The sequence below is a fragment of the Pteropus vampyrus genome, unplaced genomic scaffold, assembly GCF_000151845.1.
Source record: "Pteropus vampyrus isolate Shadow unplaced genomic scaffold, Pvam_2.0 Scaffold211, whole genome shotgun sequence".
NCBI lineage: Eukaryota > Metazoa > Chordata > Mammalia > Chiroptera > Pteropodidae > Pteropus > Pteropus vampyrus.
Genome location: NW_011888992.1, coordinates 548,991 through 561,963, shown reverse-complemented (window position 1 = coordinate 561,963; position 12,973 = coordinate 548,991). Strand labels below are relative to the sequence as shown.

Sequence of the window (12,973 nt, the reverse complement as noted above, 5' to 3'; positions counted from 1 at the left end):
TGCGGCTGTACATCTGCGAGCTGGCGCTGGCCCTCGACTACCTGCGCAGCCAGCATATCATCCACAGGTGTGCACACCGACGGGGCGGGGCGCCCGCCTCAACGGGCTGGGACTGGCCCAGGGCGGACCACCTGCAGGGCGACAGCCCTCCGGCAGAGCCCTGCCGGGCTGGCTCCTGGGCACTCTGCCCAGCCTCGCCCGCAGACCTGCCTCCAGGTGTGGCGCCCGGGCTGATGGGCCCCTGGCTCCAAGGCTGGCCCAGCACCTATCTGTCTGATGGCCACCTGGGGTGGATCCCGTCTCGGCTGGGCTGAGCACAGAGAGCCATCGGCTCTTGGGGACCCCAGGACCTGGCCACGTTGGGGTGGCCTTCGCCTGGTCTGCGTAACTGCAGGATCCCTGCTGCCTCCTGGCAGAGATCCGTCATGTCCCTGGGGAGTTCGCACGGACGTTAGCATTCGCCGGAAGCAGGTGAACTGGGGAAACGACGCTGCGTCCGAGCGAAACAGCGCCGTGTGCGCAGAGGGCGGCCGGCGAGGCGCATGCGTTGTCGCCCCGCGGGATGCCGGTCACGTTCCCCGGTCGCGGCTCAGGCACCAAACCCTTACTGGGTGCCTGCAAGTCGGACCGTGTGAGGCCCGGCATCGCCCCAGCCCCCACTGCGTGCAGCCCGGGCGCGGGAGGAGCGTCTGCCCGGGCGTCCGGCCTGGGGCTCTGCCCGCGTGTCCAGGGCCGGCATCTCCCTGCTGCCGCTCTGGTCTCGGAAGCTGGGGCGACCCCGCAGGGACCAGAACTTCACTCAGCTCTGTCCGCACATCTCCAGGTGGGGAGGGGGGCCTCGTGCTCTCGCATCTCCCCGGGGCCCACGTCGCACCTCTGGCCGGGTGGAGGCCCTTAGAGGAGCCCCAGCCCCACCAGGGCAGGGACAGGAAGGGTTTGTGACGCGTCTCCCCCCTTCCTGCCCCTTCTCCAGAGACGTCAAGCCCGACAACATCCTGCTGGATGAGCAAGGTGAGCCGTGGCGGGAGGCCGACGCGGGTGAGGCCCCAGCCCGCAGGGCGCGTCTGTCCCCAGGACAGCATGTCCCCTCTCCTCCCAGGGCACGCACACCTGACCGACTTCAACATCGCCACCATCATCAAGGACGGGGAGAGGGCCACCGCGCTGGCCGGAACCAAGCCGTACATGGGTGAGCGCGGCCCCCGCCCAGCGCAGGCCCTGCCAGCCCGCGGCTCCTGCTCCCTGTGGCTGCCGGGGCCAGGTCCCTCCCCTAAGGGCACAGCCGTAGGTGATAGGAACAGCTGTGTTTGATCCACGCGGAAGACCGCGTGACCCGTGTGGGTGACGGCCGTGCTGAGATGGCCAGCCCACGCGGGCTCTGGGACCCCGACTTGATCTGGGCGGTTGGCGGGGAGGGTGCGCGGGGAGGGTGGCTTGCCGGCCCAGCTCTGTGGCCTGCGCATGGGGACGCTTAGCGCCCCTCCCCTTTCTGGAAAGCTCCAGAAATCTTCCAGTCTTTCGTCAACGGGGGGACCGGCTACTCCTTCGAGGTGGACTGGTGGTCAGTGGGGGTGATGGCCTATGAGCTGCTGCGTGGATGGGTATGTAGCCGCTTGGCCTCCAGACCCCAAGCTGCATGCACACCGGGGTGGCCCGGGAGCCTGGGGAGGGGTGCGGCTGCACCCCCAGGGTCTCAGGGGTGGCTTTATTCTCGTTGGCAAGGACAGTGCTTTCCGTCGCGAGTCTGGGTGGCCGTGTGAGGCCTGAGGACTGTGGAAGGGGTCACTGGGGTTTCTTGCCGGTGGTGGGGCTGTGTGCCGGCCTTGGGGGCAGGCAGGGTGGGAGCTGCCTGCAGTTCCCACGTGCGTCCTGGTGCTCCTTCTGGCCTGGGCCTCGAAGCTGCCCTCCCGCCCCTCGTGGGGGCCTCCGGGGCACCGTGTCCTTAGCTGCCCCCAGGTCCCCGTCCCCAAAGAGGTGGCCCTTCGGCTCTCCAGAGCCCACCTGGCCAGCCCCTGGGGGCAAAAGGCCCTCCAAACCTGCCCATCAGGTCCCGAGCGGGATGGGAGGGTGCGCTGGACATGCAGCGGGCACAGGGACAGCACTGTGCCCCCCGCCCAGAGGCCCTACGATATCCACTCGGGCAATGCCGTGGAGTCCCTGGTGCAGCTGTTCAGCACCGCAAGCGTCCAGTACGTCCCCTCCTGGTCCAAGGACATGGTGGCCCTGCTTCGGAAGGTGAGGCCCCTGGGAGTGTGGGCTGGGACGGGCCTCCTGTCCTGAGGGCGGCTGGCGGGTGGTGTCCCTCTGCAGCGGCCAGCAGCCTGTGGGGTGGCCGGCTGTCCTGTAGCAGCCCGGCCTGTCTGAGCACTGGCGGTGGGCTGGACTGTGGGGGCCATCCCCTCATTTAAGCCCCACGGCCTGGTTCTGGGACACTGTCCGTCACCGTCTCACAGGTGCCCGCACTGAGGTGTGAAGTTTGCCCCGTGTGCTGGGGGGAGGGTGCAGGTGGCCGGTGGTGGCTGTGCTGTGCCTTGACCCCGTGCCCCTTGCTCCTCTGTGGGAGGCGAGCAGCCAGGGCCTGCTGCCAACGGCTGGGCCACCCCCCAGGAGCAAGCGGGGGAGACTCCGGATGCCCCTGCACCTCCCATGGCCCGCAGGCATCTGTAGCAGCCCAGGGTCACCCCGCCCGGGGCCGTGGGGCTGTGCCGCTGCCTCCGGCCTGCCTCCCGTGGAGCCGCTCCTCCAGTGGCCACGCAGCTGCCCCGAGCCGCACTTTGAACCCACCGGCCACGTCCTGAGCGGGTGTGGGAGGACACCCTAGACATGCAAGGCCTGCAGCCGCTGATGCCGGGCCCACAGGGTAGTCCCTGCCCCTGCGCCTGCCCAGAGACCCTCAATCCTAAGCTGTGTCCAGGCAGCCGGAGGCCCCTCCCTGCCCCCAGGGAGCCTCTGCACCCAGTTTCCCTGTACAGGAAGGTCACCTGGTGCCACCTTGGCACCCAGAGGCCCTCGTGGCGAGTGAGGGTGATGCGTGCCAAGCCCACGCCTGGGGAAGCCGCAGACTGGGCCCGCGGTGTGTGAGAGGCCCAGCCACTGTCCCACTGGGCCACACTCAGAACCCCGGGGCCTCATGGCGGCTGTGACAGAGTTAGTTACTGGCCTGTCACCGTCCTGCAGTTAGCCAGGCCGAGGCTGCCACCTGCTGGCGCATCTTGGCAGCACGTCCCCACAGACGGCAGGCAGGGCCCTGTGCCTTGCTTGGGCTCCAGGGGCTTGGCCCGTCCCCTCAGACCACATTGTCCCCTTGGCGTGTCACTGCGCTGACGTGGTCGCTGGCCTGAAACCCCCGCCACCCTTCCTCGCCTGAGCCCTGAGGTCCTGAATGCTGAGTGCCGGGCTCCCCGGCCCCCCGGCCCGGCGGGCTCTGACGCGGGCCTCATTCCAGCTCCTCGCTGTGAGCCCCGAGCACCGGGTCTCCAGCCTGCAGGACATGCGGGCGGCCCCGTCGCTGGCCGGCGTGCTGTGGGACCACCTGGGCGAGAAGAAGGTGGAGCCCGGCTTCGTGCCCAACGTAAGCTGGCGGGAGGCTGGGCGGCAGCGGTGGCGGCGCTGGCGGAATCTGGGATCGGGGGTGAGCTCGGCGCCCTGCCCCCACAGAAAGGCCGCCTGCACTGCGACCCCACCTTCGAGCTGGAGGAAATGATCCTGGAGTCGAGGCCCCTGCACAAGAAGAAGAAGCGGCTGGCCAAGAGCAGGTCGCGGGACAGCAGCAGAGACAGTGCCCAGTCCGTGAGTGCCGGGCGCGGGGCCCTCTCCACCTCAGTGTCCCGCCAGGCCCCCGGCACACGGGCGCCCGGAGAGCCCTGCACACGGCCATCCCAAAGTCCCGAGGCCCAGGCCAGCCGCTCCGAAGCCCCGAGGCTCTCACAGTGTGACCTGGTCAAGGGTGCAGCTCAGGCCTCGGGCCGGGGCATCTGCGCATACCGTGCCCCAGGCTGCAAATGGGCGGGCTGAGCCTGTCACGCGCTCATGCGTCCCTAGTGCCCAGTGATGGCCAGCAACCCATGGGCCGCGCGACTCCTGCCCCACCTGTCCCACGCCACAGCGCACCCCTCCTCCTGCACCCTCCCCCCCCCAACACTCACATGCCACCAGCAAAGGCTCCGTGTTTATCTGGCCAGTGCGAGACCCAGCTCAGTCCTGTCTGAGAGTCTGCCTCTCAGCGTGGCCCCTGTGGCCAGCCTTCTCAGGCAGGCTCTCTGGGATTAGACTCCGAGAAGGGAATTTGTGTACAAGGGTCAAGGCACCCAGAGGACCCAGCCTGGGCCGGGGAACGGGGAAGGGCCAAGCCAGGTGTGGTTTCCTACCACATCTGGCCGCAGAGTCACTGCCAGCCATGTCGGCATCCAGCCTGGGGCAGGGGCTGGGCCTCTGCACAGGAAATCCTTGGTCACTGGCTGAGGGTCACCTGGGAGCTGCAAACTCCCCTCAGGAGGGAACTATGGCTTCCTGAGGGCAGAGTTCAGGCCTCAGCAGAAAGCCACAGGCACAGGCCACGGGAGGAGAAGCAGATGGGGACAGGAGGGACAGGAGGGATCCCACCTGAGGGGCCAGAAAGAAGCTGACGCCCACTACTCATTCTGACTAACAGGAGAATGACTACCTCCAGGACTGCCTTGATGCGATCCAACAAGACTTTGTCATTTTTAACAGAGAAAAGTGAGTGTGCATGTGCACGTGTGTGTGGGTACGTGTGCATGCGCACGTGTGTCTGTGGGGGGGTGCGTGCATGTGCATTTGTGTGCACTTGCGTGTGCGTGGGGGGTGATGGGGCAGAGAGGAGTTTGGGACAATGGACCAAGGTGATTTTGGCCACGCAGGTCCTGACCCCAGTAGCCATGTGGCATCGAAGGGCCTGGGGGCCCTGATCCCACCCTCCTGGGGGTCCGAGCAGCACCCTGGACAGGGACCCCGCTCAAGCTTGTGGCGGGGAGTCCTCGGGAACCTTCGTCCTGAACTAGGGCCAGTGGCCAGAATCTCCTGGGGAGATGCTTGGTGGCCTTCCCAGACGAGGGCGGACAGCTTCTTTGGCGGCCCCTGCAGAGTCATCTCGACCCCCACCCTGCCCTCAGTCACTCACTTGGCAAACATTTACTGCATGCCACGGACTGTGGGACGGAAGGGGCACGGCCAGCTGGCAGGGAGAGACAACAGGCCACAAATAGCCAAGACGGCTCCGGGTGGAGAGAGAGCCCTGTGGGGGAGCAGTGGCAGGGTGAGGCCGGAGGGCTTCCTGGAGGAGGTGGCTCTGGGCTCTGGCTGGAAAGATGAGCAGGATTGGCTGGTGCTCTGTCCTGCTTCGATGACCAGGATGACATGTGGCACTGGTTGAGGACCCTGGCCACCATTCTGGAAGTCAGGGCCCGGGTAAAAATGGGGCTTTGCCAAGCTCTCTGCAAAGCCTTGTTCCAAAATTACTGCCCCCAGAACTTGACTTAAACTTAGCCTCCTTGTAGCTCCTGGCTGGAAAGGAGCTGAGCTTTGCTGGGCCGGGTGCCTGCAGCCCGCCTGCCCTTTGCCGGCCCCGCATCTGCCATCAGGAGGGGGCTTCTGCCTGGGCAGAGAGGCCTAGCACCTGCTCCAACCGTGGCCCTGAGGGACACTCGAGTCCCCAGGCAGGCTGTGGACGCTGAGAAGTGGGCCGGGCCTGCTGGTGAGGCTGCACACAGCCCCTGCCTGTGCTTCCCTCCAGGCTGAAGAGGGGCCAGGACCCCGCGAGCCAGCCTCTGCCGGCGCCCGAGGCCGGGCGTGTGGATGGCGAGGCCTCGGCGGACGGTGAGGAGGTGCGCCCCTCCCTGCCCATGTGCGGCCCCATCTGCCCCTCGGCCGGGAGCGGCTAGGAGCCTGCAGCCCTGAGGAGGTGACTCATTGCGCTGGAGACTCAGGTCCACCAGAGGGACACAATGACAGCCCAGCACCGACCTTCCCACGGAGCAGCCCCGCACGCCCAGGCACAGACCCGAGCTGGTGGCCACGCCACTTCCACTGTTACAGTCTGACCACCTAGCTGCCACTGTGCTCTTGGAGGTACATGGTGACAAGAGGCTGGTGTGACCCACCGTGCCGGACAAGGAGGGCAGGTGCCACCAGGGCCCCTCCGACTACGGGTGATGGTGGCGGGAGGCCCACGGACCGCCTGGCCTCCTGGTGGCCGCTGCCTGCCTCACTGGCAGGGCGCGAAGCTGACTTGAGCCTGTCCCTCACCACTTCCAGCTGTACACAGGCCTGGTCGCCCGGCCCTGCCGTCGGCTGCCCAACGTCCGTGAGCTTGCCACCCAGAGCCGTGGGGTGGCACAGGGTCCGCAGTTCTTGTGCATCGGGGGGAGGGCCGGGGGGGAGGCGAGGGTGTTTTATAGACCTGCAAACTGTTCCGGCACTTCCTGTGGTGTTTCTGAAGTTTGCACCTCCGTGAATTACAACAAAACTACTCGAGTGCGGAGCCTCGTGCGCGCTGCCCCTGCTGAGCGCTGCTGCTGTTCACGGCTCCGGCCGGCCGGCTCCCACCGCCAGCGCCCTCGGCACCCCGATCCTGCTGCTGGGCTGGGTGCCCCACTCCTAACCTGGGAGCCCCGAGGCTGCGGTGGTGTGGGGGGTGCCTGCTGGAGGGCGGAGGGGCCCCCACAGCGCTGGGCAGCGAGGCAACTGTGCGCGGGTGAGGCCACGACACTGACGGTCCTGAGCAAGAGTCGGCTGAGCCGGGCGGGTGGGGAAGGCAGGTTAGAGGGGCCTCTGGCCCCTGGGGGTTGGATGTTGGAAGAGCAGCTGGGTGTGCCCACGTGGGGGACACGGGCTTAGTTACTCCCAGAGAAGCCAGGGTCCAGAGGTGGGCAGTGCTGGAGGACCTGGGGCGGGCAGACCCCAGAAAGTGCTGGTGGGAGTCTGGTGAAGTCAGAGGCAAGAGCGGGGGTGGGAGTTTGTAAACATGTAAATCTGGGCGCTTCTGAGACCCCAGAGGACAGCACGTGTCTCCCGGGTTGGTGGCAGGGATGTGGGTGTGGTCTGGCTTTGTGATCACCGTCTCTCGCCAGGGGAGGGGGACACGATGCAGTGGACCTTGGCCTTGGAGCCCTGGGGTCTTGGTGGGACCAGAAGGACCGACCCCCTCCAGGGGCTGCCCTGGGCCAATGGGGCTTTGTGACAGGAGGGGACCGTGTTCCCTCAGACATGCTCCTGGCCACCAGTCAGAGGCCCCGGTGGTGCGCGGTGTTGGGGGGGCCTGCCCCTGACCTTCCCAGCTCGTCTTCCCAGAGGCCACGGCCATCGTGCTCCTGGGCTGAAGACATCCTTCGGAGAGCATCCCACAGTGGGGGGGACAGAAATGGAACCACTTTTACGAGAAAGATGCTGAGGCGAGGGGGGCGGCCTAACAGCTCCTTCTTCCGGAAGGTTCTGGGCAGCCCAGCCTGAGGGTTTGGGTCAGAACCCTGAGCTGCTCTGCCTGGAGGGGGCAGGGCCCAGGCTGCACGCATCTGGTGGGGGGTGGCGGTCAGCCGCAGGCCAGGGCCGCTGCAGCAAGTGCAGGCTCATGGCCGTGTCGCCGCTGGCCTTTTGCCAGACAGCTTGGACAGAAGCCCTCGCAGTCCAACCCTGTCCCCTGAGCACCTGGCCGTGGGTCATGCCAGTTCCTCTGACCACCCGGCTGTCCCTGACCTGCAGACCTGGGATCAGGGGCACAGTTCCCAGGCACCCCCCAGAGGGGGCCCGGTCTCCGCAGCTCACTGCCGGCCTTGCCCCCGCCCTGCCCAGGCCGAGCAGCGTGGTCCCTGTGGGTGGTCCAGAGTCCACCTCTGCAGCCGGCATGGGGGGCGGCAGGATGGTCCCAAGGGCCCGGCGCACACCCGCTCATGGGGGGTGGTGGGGGACAGAGAAGTCGACAGAGCTTCCGACGCAGACGCCTTTAATTGACGCAGTCTCCATCAGACCAGGTGGCAGTGTCGCCGTCGGGCCCCTGGTGGCATGCAGAGTCCTGGCCACAGCTGTCGTCACTGCACAAAACCGCTGCTCTAATAAACTACTGGAATGCACGCTGAGTAGCAGAAGGAGCACGTCCTAGCTAAAGGGCCCCCAGCTCCCCCGGAGGCGGGGTCTGGTCCCTGGAGAAGTGTGCCCACGCGGCTGCAGGACCCCCACCCGAAGCTACCCTGCGCTGATTCCCGATGGGTCCCTGAAGTCACAGCAGCCCCGGGTGGGGGACGGGGACAGGCTGCAGCTCTGCAGGTGGCAGAGGCGGGCTTCAAGGGGCAGGGCTTCACACGGGAAGGGAGCAGAAGCCCCGCCTCTCGGCCTGCCCCGCGTGTCGTGAGGCCCTGGTTCCCACAGCCGCTGCTGGGCGGCGGGCTTGCCTTCCCGAGGCACCCAGCACCCCCTGGGGCGGGGCCACCAGTGCCGCCTGGCTGTGAAGACGCAGCCGTCTCCTGGCGGGGCTCTCGAAACAGGCCCCGGGCCCGAAAGGCGGTTTCTGGAGAGGGGAAGGAAGGCCAAGCACCTTTCAAAGTCGGTTTGGCAGGGGAGAGCAGCGCGCGCCCGGGGGTCTAGGACAGCGAGGTGATGTTGGAGCGCCCGCCAGGGGGCGCCATGATCTTCTGCGCCGTGCGTCTGGCGATGTGGTCGTCGGCCTGAGAACCTGCAGGGAGGCGGGGCGTGGGCGAGGGGCGGGTCTCGCATGTGGCCCCGGCTCAAAGGCCCGCCCCCGGCTCTACTCACCCGACAGGCTGAACCCCGACTGGTGCAGGTTGCGCACGGGGGGCACTGGGATCTTCCCCGCGCAGGACGCGCGCGCCTGGGCACCGCCCCCCGGCTTGGCGGGCACCATCACCTCGTGGACCGGCCCGTCATAGAGGCCTCGGGGCACGCCGTGGATCTCGGCCAGCTGCAGGACCAGGGGGCCGGGTGTGAGGGGGCTGGGCACCCCGCAGCTGGGGGGCAAGGCGCTCCGCCGAGATCCCGGCCCACTCTGCTCTGCAGGGCCCTCATGGGGCACAGGAGCTCAGGGGATCCCTGCCAGGGGGGCGTCCGCCCGGTGCACGGGCACTGCCGCCCGCCCCCTCCCACCTTCACACACACGCTGGCACACGAGCACACCCGCCCCGTCTCTGAGGCCCGCGGCCGAGCCCTGAGCCCTTCTGGGGACAAGAGTGTCCCCGCAGAGGGGGCACTGTCTGGAATCAGAAACCAGCCTCCGCAGTCTCTGCCACCTCAGGACCCGTCGCCCCGTGTCCCCAGCACAGCCCCTACCGCTGGCCCTGAGGAAGCCTGGAGATCCAGGCCCCAAAGTCCCGGGCATTTCTCAGTAGCCAGCATGGTGGACGAACGGTCCACGATTGAAGCAAAACCTTCAGGTGCGCTTGATTCCAGCTGGTGTCAACCTCAGGATCTGCGGTTTGACCCGTGGCAGCAGCGCCCGAGCCCAGCCAGGGGCATCGTCTGAACCCTGCCCCAGGGGGGGTCTCCTCCAGGCAGAGGTGCAGGCTCAGCTGTTGGGCGTCGAGTCCCAAAGACTCCGGTCTGAGTCCAGCCCCTATCCCATAGCCCCGGGTATGCGACTGGGAGCCCATCACCTGTCTGCACCTCAGGTGTCCCCTCTCTCTGCCTGGTTATACATGAGGCTGCGACCTCACAGAACGTGCCCTGGAGCCCACCCCTCGGGGCACGAGGGGGATGGGGAAGGGACACGGGAGACTCGGGGTGTGTGGCCGGGACCCTGCCTCGCTCGGTTCCTATGTCAGATCAGGGGAGTGACTGAGGGCCGACAGCCTGAGAGACAGACACCAGGCCCTCTCCCCACGGAGGGCCCAGCGCGGGCCCTGGGGCCTGACACTCAGTGCAGACATCCTTCCCGTACGCTGGAGTGCCGAGCGTGCGGGCCTGGCCGACGCCCGGCGCATCCGTCAGATGCGAGGCCACGAGGAGAGAAGGAAGATGCGGAACGCGCTCACGACGCCCCGGCCCACGAGGCTGGCGTCACAGGACGCTGTGAAAAGCGCTCGGCCCTCGCTTAACGCACACCTGTGCCCACCCGGAGCCTCTGCTTTCGTCACCCAGGGGTGGCCACGAGTGACGCATCTTTTTCCCTCGATCCACAGCCCACAGGCCCTGTGGGTTACTTGCAGAGCCGCCGCTAAGAACCCCCCAGGGAGCAGGCCCTGGGCGGCCGGGGGGCTGACCGGGAGGAAGAACCTCCCGGACACGGGGCGGTGCAAGGACCCCCACCTTGCCGCCTGGCTGGGGCCTTACCCTGTTGCGCGCCTTGATCCTCTTGTAGACGAAGTCTGGGAACGTCTTCCGAGGGACGAAGCGGCCAGCCCCTGGAGTGACCGACAAGTTCCCGTCCTCCAGCACAACCCTGCCCTGACTGATGACCACCACGGGGGCTCCCCGGCACTCGACGCCTTCAAACACGTTGTACTCCACATTCTGGGGAGACAGGGCCAGGGGTCCAGCACTGCCCCCAACACAGCCCGAGCCGGCCGGCATCCCTGTGGCCGCAGACATTCTCTGTGGGCAAGAAGTGGCCACGACCACCCGTGCCCGTGCCCGACCCACATCTTTAGGACAGAAGGCGCTGGATGGGCCTGCATGGGGCTAGCTCGCCTGCGTGGCCGACGTCCTGGCTGAGGTGGCCAAGTGGCTGCCACGCCCCGAGCACACCCCTGGACTCCCCCAGAAGGCTGCCGGGGGCCCCAGCCCTGCTCTGCCCGGCTCGAGGCAAGCGTCTCTCACCAGGTTGTGGCTCTTGGCAGAGATGATTTTCGTGGCCTTGGGGTTCCAGATGACAAGGTCAGCGTCAGAGCCCACAGCCACCCGCCCCTTCCTTGGGTAAAAATTGAAGATTTTGGCTGCATTTGTACTGGTCACAGCAACAAAGTCGTTCTCGTCCATTTTCCCCGAGGCCTGAGAAGCAAGAAGGCTAGCTGAGGGGTGGGTGTGCTGGTGTCCATGGTGTCTTTAGGGACCGCGGCCCTGGCCCCCCGCAGAGAGCAGCATCAGACCCACCCTCCCGGGGGGTGTGGACAGGTCCCCCTCAGCCAGCCTGCCAGTGGGACCTTCCTGTGCACGAGGCCTGGTCTCTGTGCTCACTTTGTGGGTATATAAATAGCTATGTCTGCGTCCCCTGAGGGATGTGACAGTCTCCCTGGGCGGCCAGGCCTACACAAGCAGGGTGGTGGCGAGGGGAGCCGGGGTCGGGCCCGGCCACGTGGGGCGCCGGGCGGGCCGTCTGTGTGGGGGGAGTCAGAGGCCTCGGGCTTTCGGGGGGACCGTTGGTGTCACTGGGCAGAACTCTATCGGGAAGGGGCTGTGCTCAGCCCCAGCCGTGTGACATCACACTGGGGGGCCTGGCTGCCCGGTAGCCGAGGGGTTCCTCGGAGAGCCCCCGAAGGCAGGTGGGGTGGACGGCCGGCCCCCACACTCGACTCCGGCCCACGCACGCTTCCTGGTCAGGCGCCGCCCGCTCCGGGGCAGCGGTGTGGGGGGTGCTCACCACACACTTCTCCCAGACCACCGACATGCGCTCCTCCACGCCGTTGGTGCCCTCGGGGATGAGCGTGAAGTCGTCTTTGCCAACAGCCTTCTGGGCAGTGGTGAAGGTGCAGTGGGCGCTGCCAGTCACCTGGAGGTCCCCGCTGAGGACAAGCGGGGGTCAGGAGAGCCCAGAGGGGCCTGGCCTTCCTCAGCTGGCCGAGGCCTGGCGGCTTCACCCTCCAGCACCCCACCCCTGGGGCCGGCGCAGCCGCAGGGGCCCGGGGTTGTCGGAGGGGCAGCGCTGGGCGGAGGCGCTGACTCGGGGGGTCGGGGCATCAGGGTGGACGCTCTGAGGTGGGGTGCTGGCTCTGGCTCACGCGGGAGGGGCTGGAGCTGCTGGCGGCCGAGGGCACGGTAGGGCGTGGAGCACTCGCTGCCTGGAGCCACCCCGCTCAGTGCTTACCTGGACAGCAGGGAGCTGAGGTGGTCCGCAGTGGTGGGGTCCGGGTTGATGGGGGGCGACGTGACGAAGGCCGCGGCCTTTGCCCAGTTCTGGCTCCAGTAGTGCGAGCCGTCGGTGCCCAGGCTGGCGGTGATGGGTTCCCCAAACACGACCACCCCTGCGGCGAGGCCCGTGAGAGGCGCCCACGCCGGCATGCCCCCTGACCCCAGAGGGCGCAGCCTTGACACTGCCCCGCTCACACCCCTGCTGCCCGATTTCCCGACGGACAGCCCGTCCTGCTTCCGGGGCAGCTGGCACAGGCAGGCGGGTCCTCCCTGCACCCACCCCCTCACGCCCCCGCTGGGGGTCAGCACGGGCCTGGCTCCTTCTCACTCGCCCACCGCCCTCCAGCTACGCGGGCTCTGGGCGCAGAGCACCCAGCCCCCAGGATGTGCACCCCGGTGCCTGGATGCACAGAGGGGCCCAGCGAACAGTCACACGGGGCTCCAGACGGGACGTCAGCTGGGTAAGGCCGCAAGTAGACTCAGGCTCCCCCTGCCAACACACGCACGCACGCACGCGCACACACATGCTCACACACAGGTGTGACTGCCATCCGCTTCTGCGGAAACAGGGCCCCCTGGTGGCCAGCTGCCATTTCGACCACAGGGGAGACCCGCCCACCAGCAGTGCAGGGACTGCTGGGTGCTGGCCGTGCTCCCAGGGGAGGCCGGGCCCGCGGCAGGCTGGCGGCTGCTTCCCAGGCGGGCCTGTCCTGCTCCGCGCCTCGCTTAGCCAGCCGAGCTCCCAGGGGGCCGAGGACGTGACCCCCAGGCCCGCGAGGCCCTCCCCAGTGCCCGGCGGCGCTCACCCCGGCGCCTGGCTTGGGCAATCACGTCGGCCGCACTCTTGCTCATCACTTTGGTGACATACAGGGGACAGTTGGCCTGCTTGGCGACAGTGACGGCACGGTACACGGCCTCAGCTTCCACCTGCGGACGGGGACGCTCA

At 67.7% G+C, this 12,973-nt stretch overlaps 2 protein-coding genes across 4 annotated transcripts in view; one reads left to right on the top strand and one right to left on the bottom strand.

Moving 5' to 3' along the window:
* Window positions 1-6,492, top strand: part of STK32C (serine/threonine kinase 32C) — a 49,668-nt gene extending 43,176 nt beyond the window's left edge. The window contains exons 5-13 of the mRNA XM_023538043.1: window positions 2-67; window positions 974-1,011; window positions 1,100-1,189; window positions 1,498-1,601; window positions 2,119-2,235; window positions 3,446-3,571; window positions 3,658-3,789; window positions 4,652-4,719; window positions 5,753-6,492. Of these exons, the coding sequence (XP_023393811.1) occupies window positions 2-67; window positions 974-1,011; window positions 1,100-1,189; window positions 1,498-1,601; window positions 2,119-2,235; window positions 3,446-3,571; window positions 3,658-3,789; window positions 4,652-4,719; window positions 5,753-5,900 (889 nt within the window). The 3' untranslated portion in view covers window positions 5,901-6,492. The remainder of the gene's footprint in view (window position 1; window positions 68-973; window positions 1,012-1,099; window positions 1,190-1,497; window positions 1,602-2,118; window positions 2,236-3,445; window positions 3,572-3,657; window positions 3,790-4,651; window positions 4,720-5,752) is intronic.
* Window positions 6,493-7,940: 1,448 nt separating this feature from the next.
* Window positions 7,941-12,973, bottom strand: part of DPYSL4 (dihydropyrimidinase like 4) — a 14,416-nt gene continuing 9,383 nt past the window's right edge. Inside the window, exons 9-14 of one of the 3 annotated variants that reach the window (XM_011372579.2) lie at window positions 11,984-12,140; window positions 11,540-11,681; window positions 10,780-10,950; window positions 10,294-10,473; window positions 8,764-8,929; window positions 7,941-8,683 (exon numbers count right to left, since the gene is read on the bottom strand). In XM_011372579.2, the coding sequence (XP_011370881.1) occupies window positions 8,592-8,683; window positions 8,764-8,929; window positions 10,294-10,473; window positions 10,780-10,950; window positions 11,540-11,681; window positions 11,984-12,140 (908 nt within the window). In that variant the 3' untranslated portion in view covers window positions 7,941-8,591. The other 2 variants (XM_023538051.1, XM_023538050.1) reach the window with 2 other exon arrangements.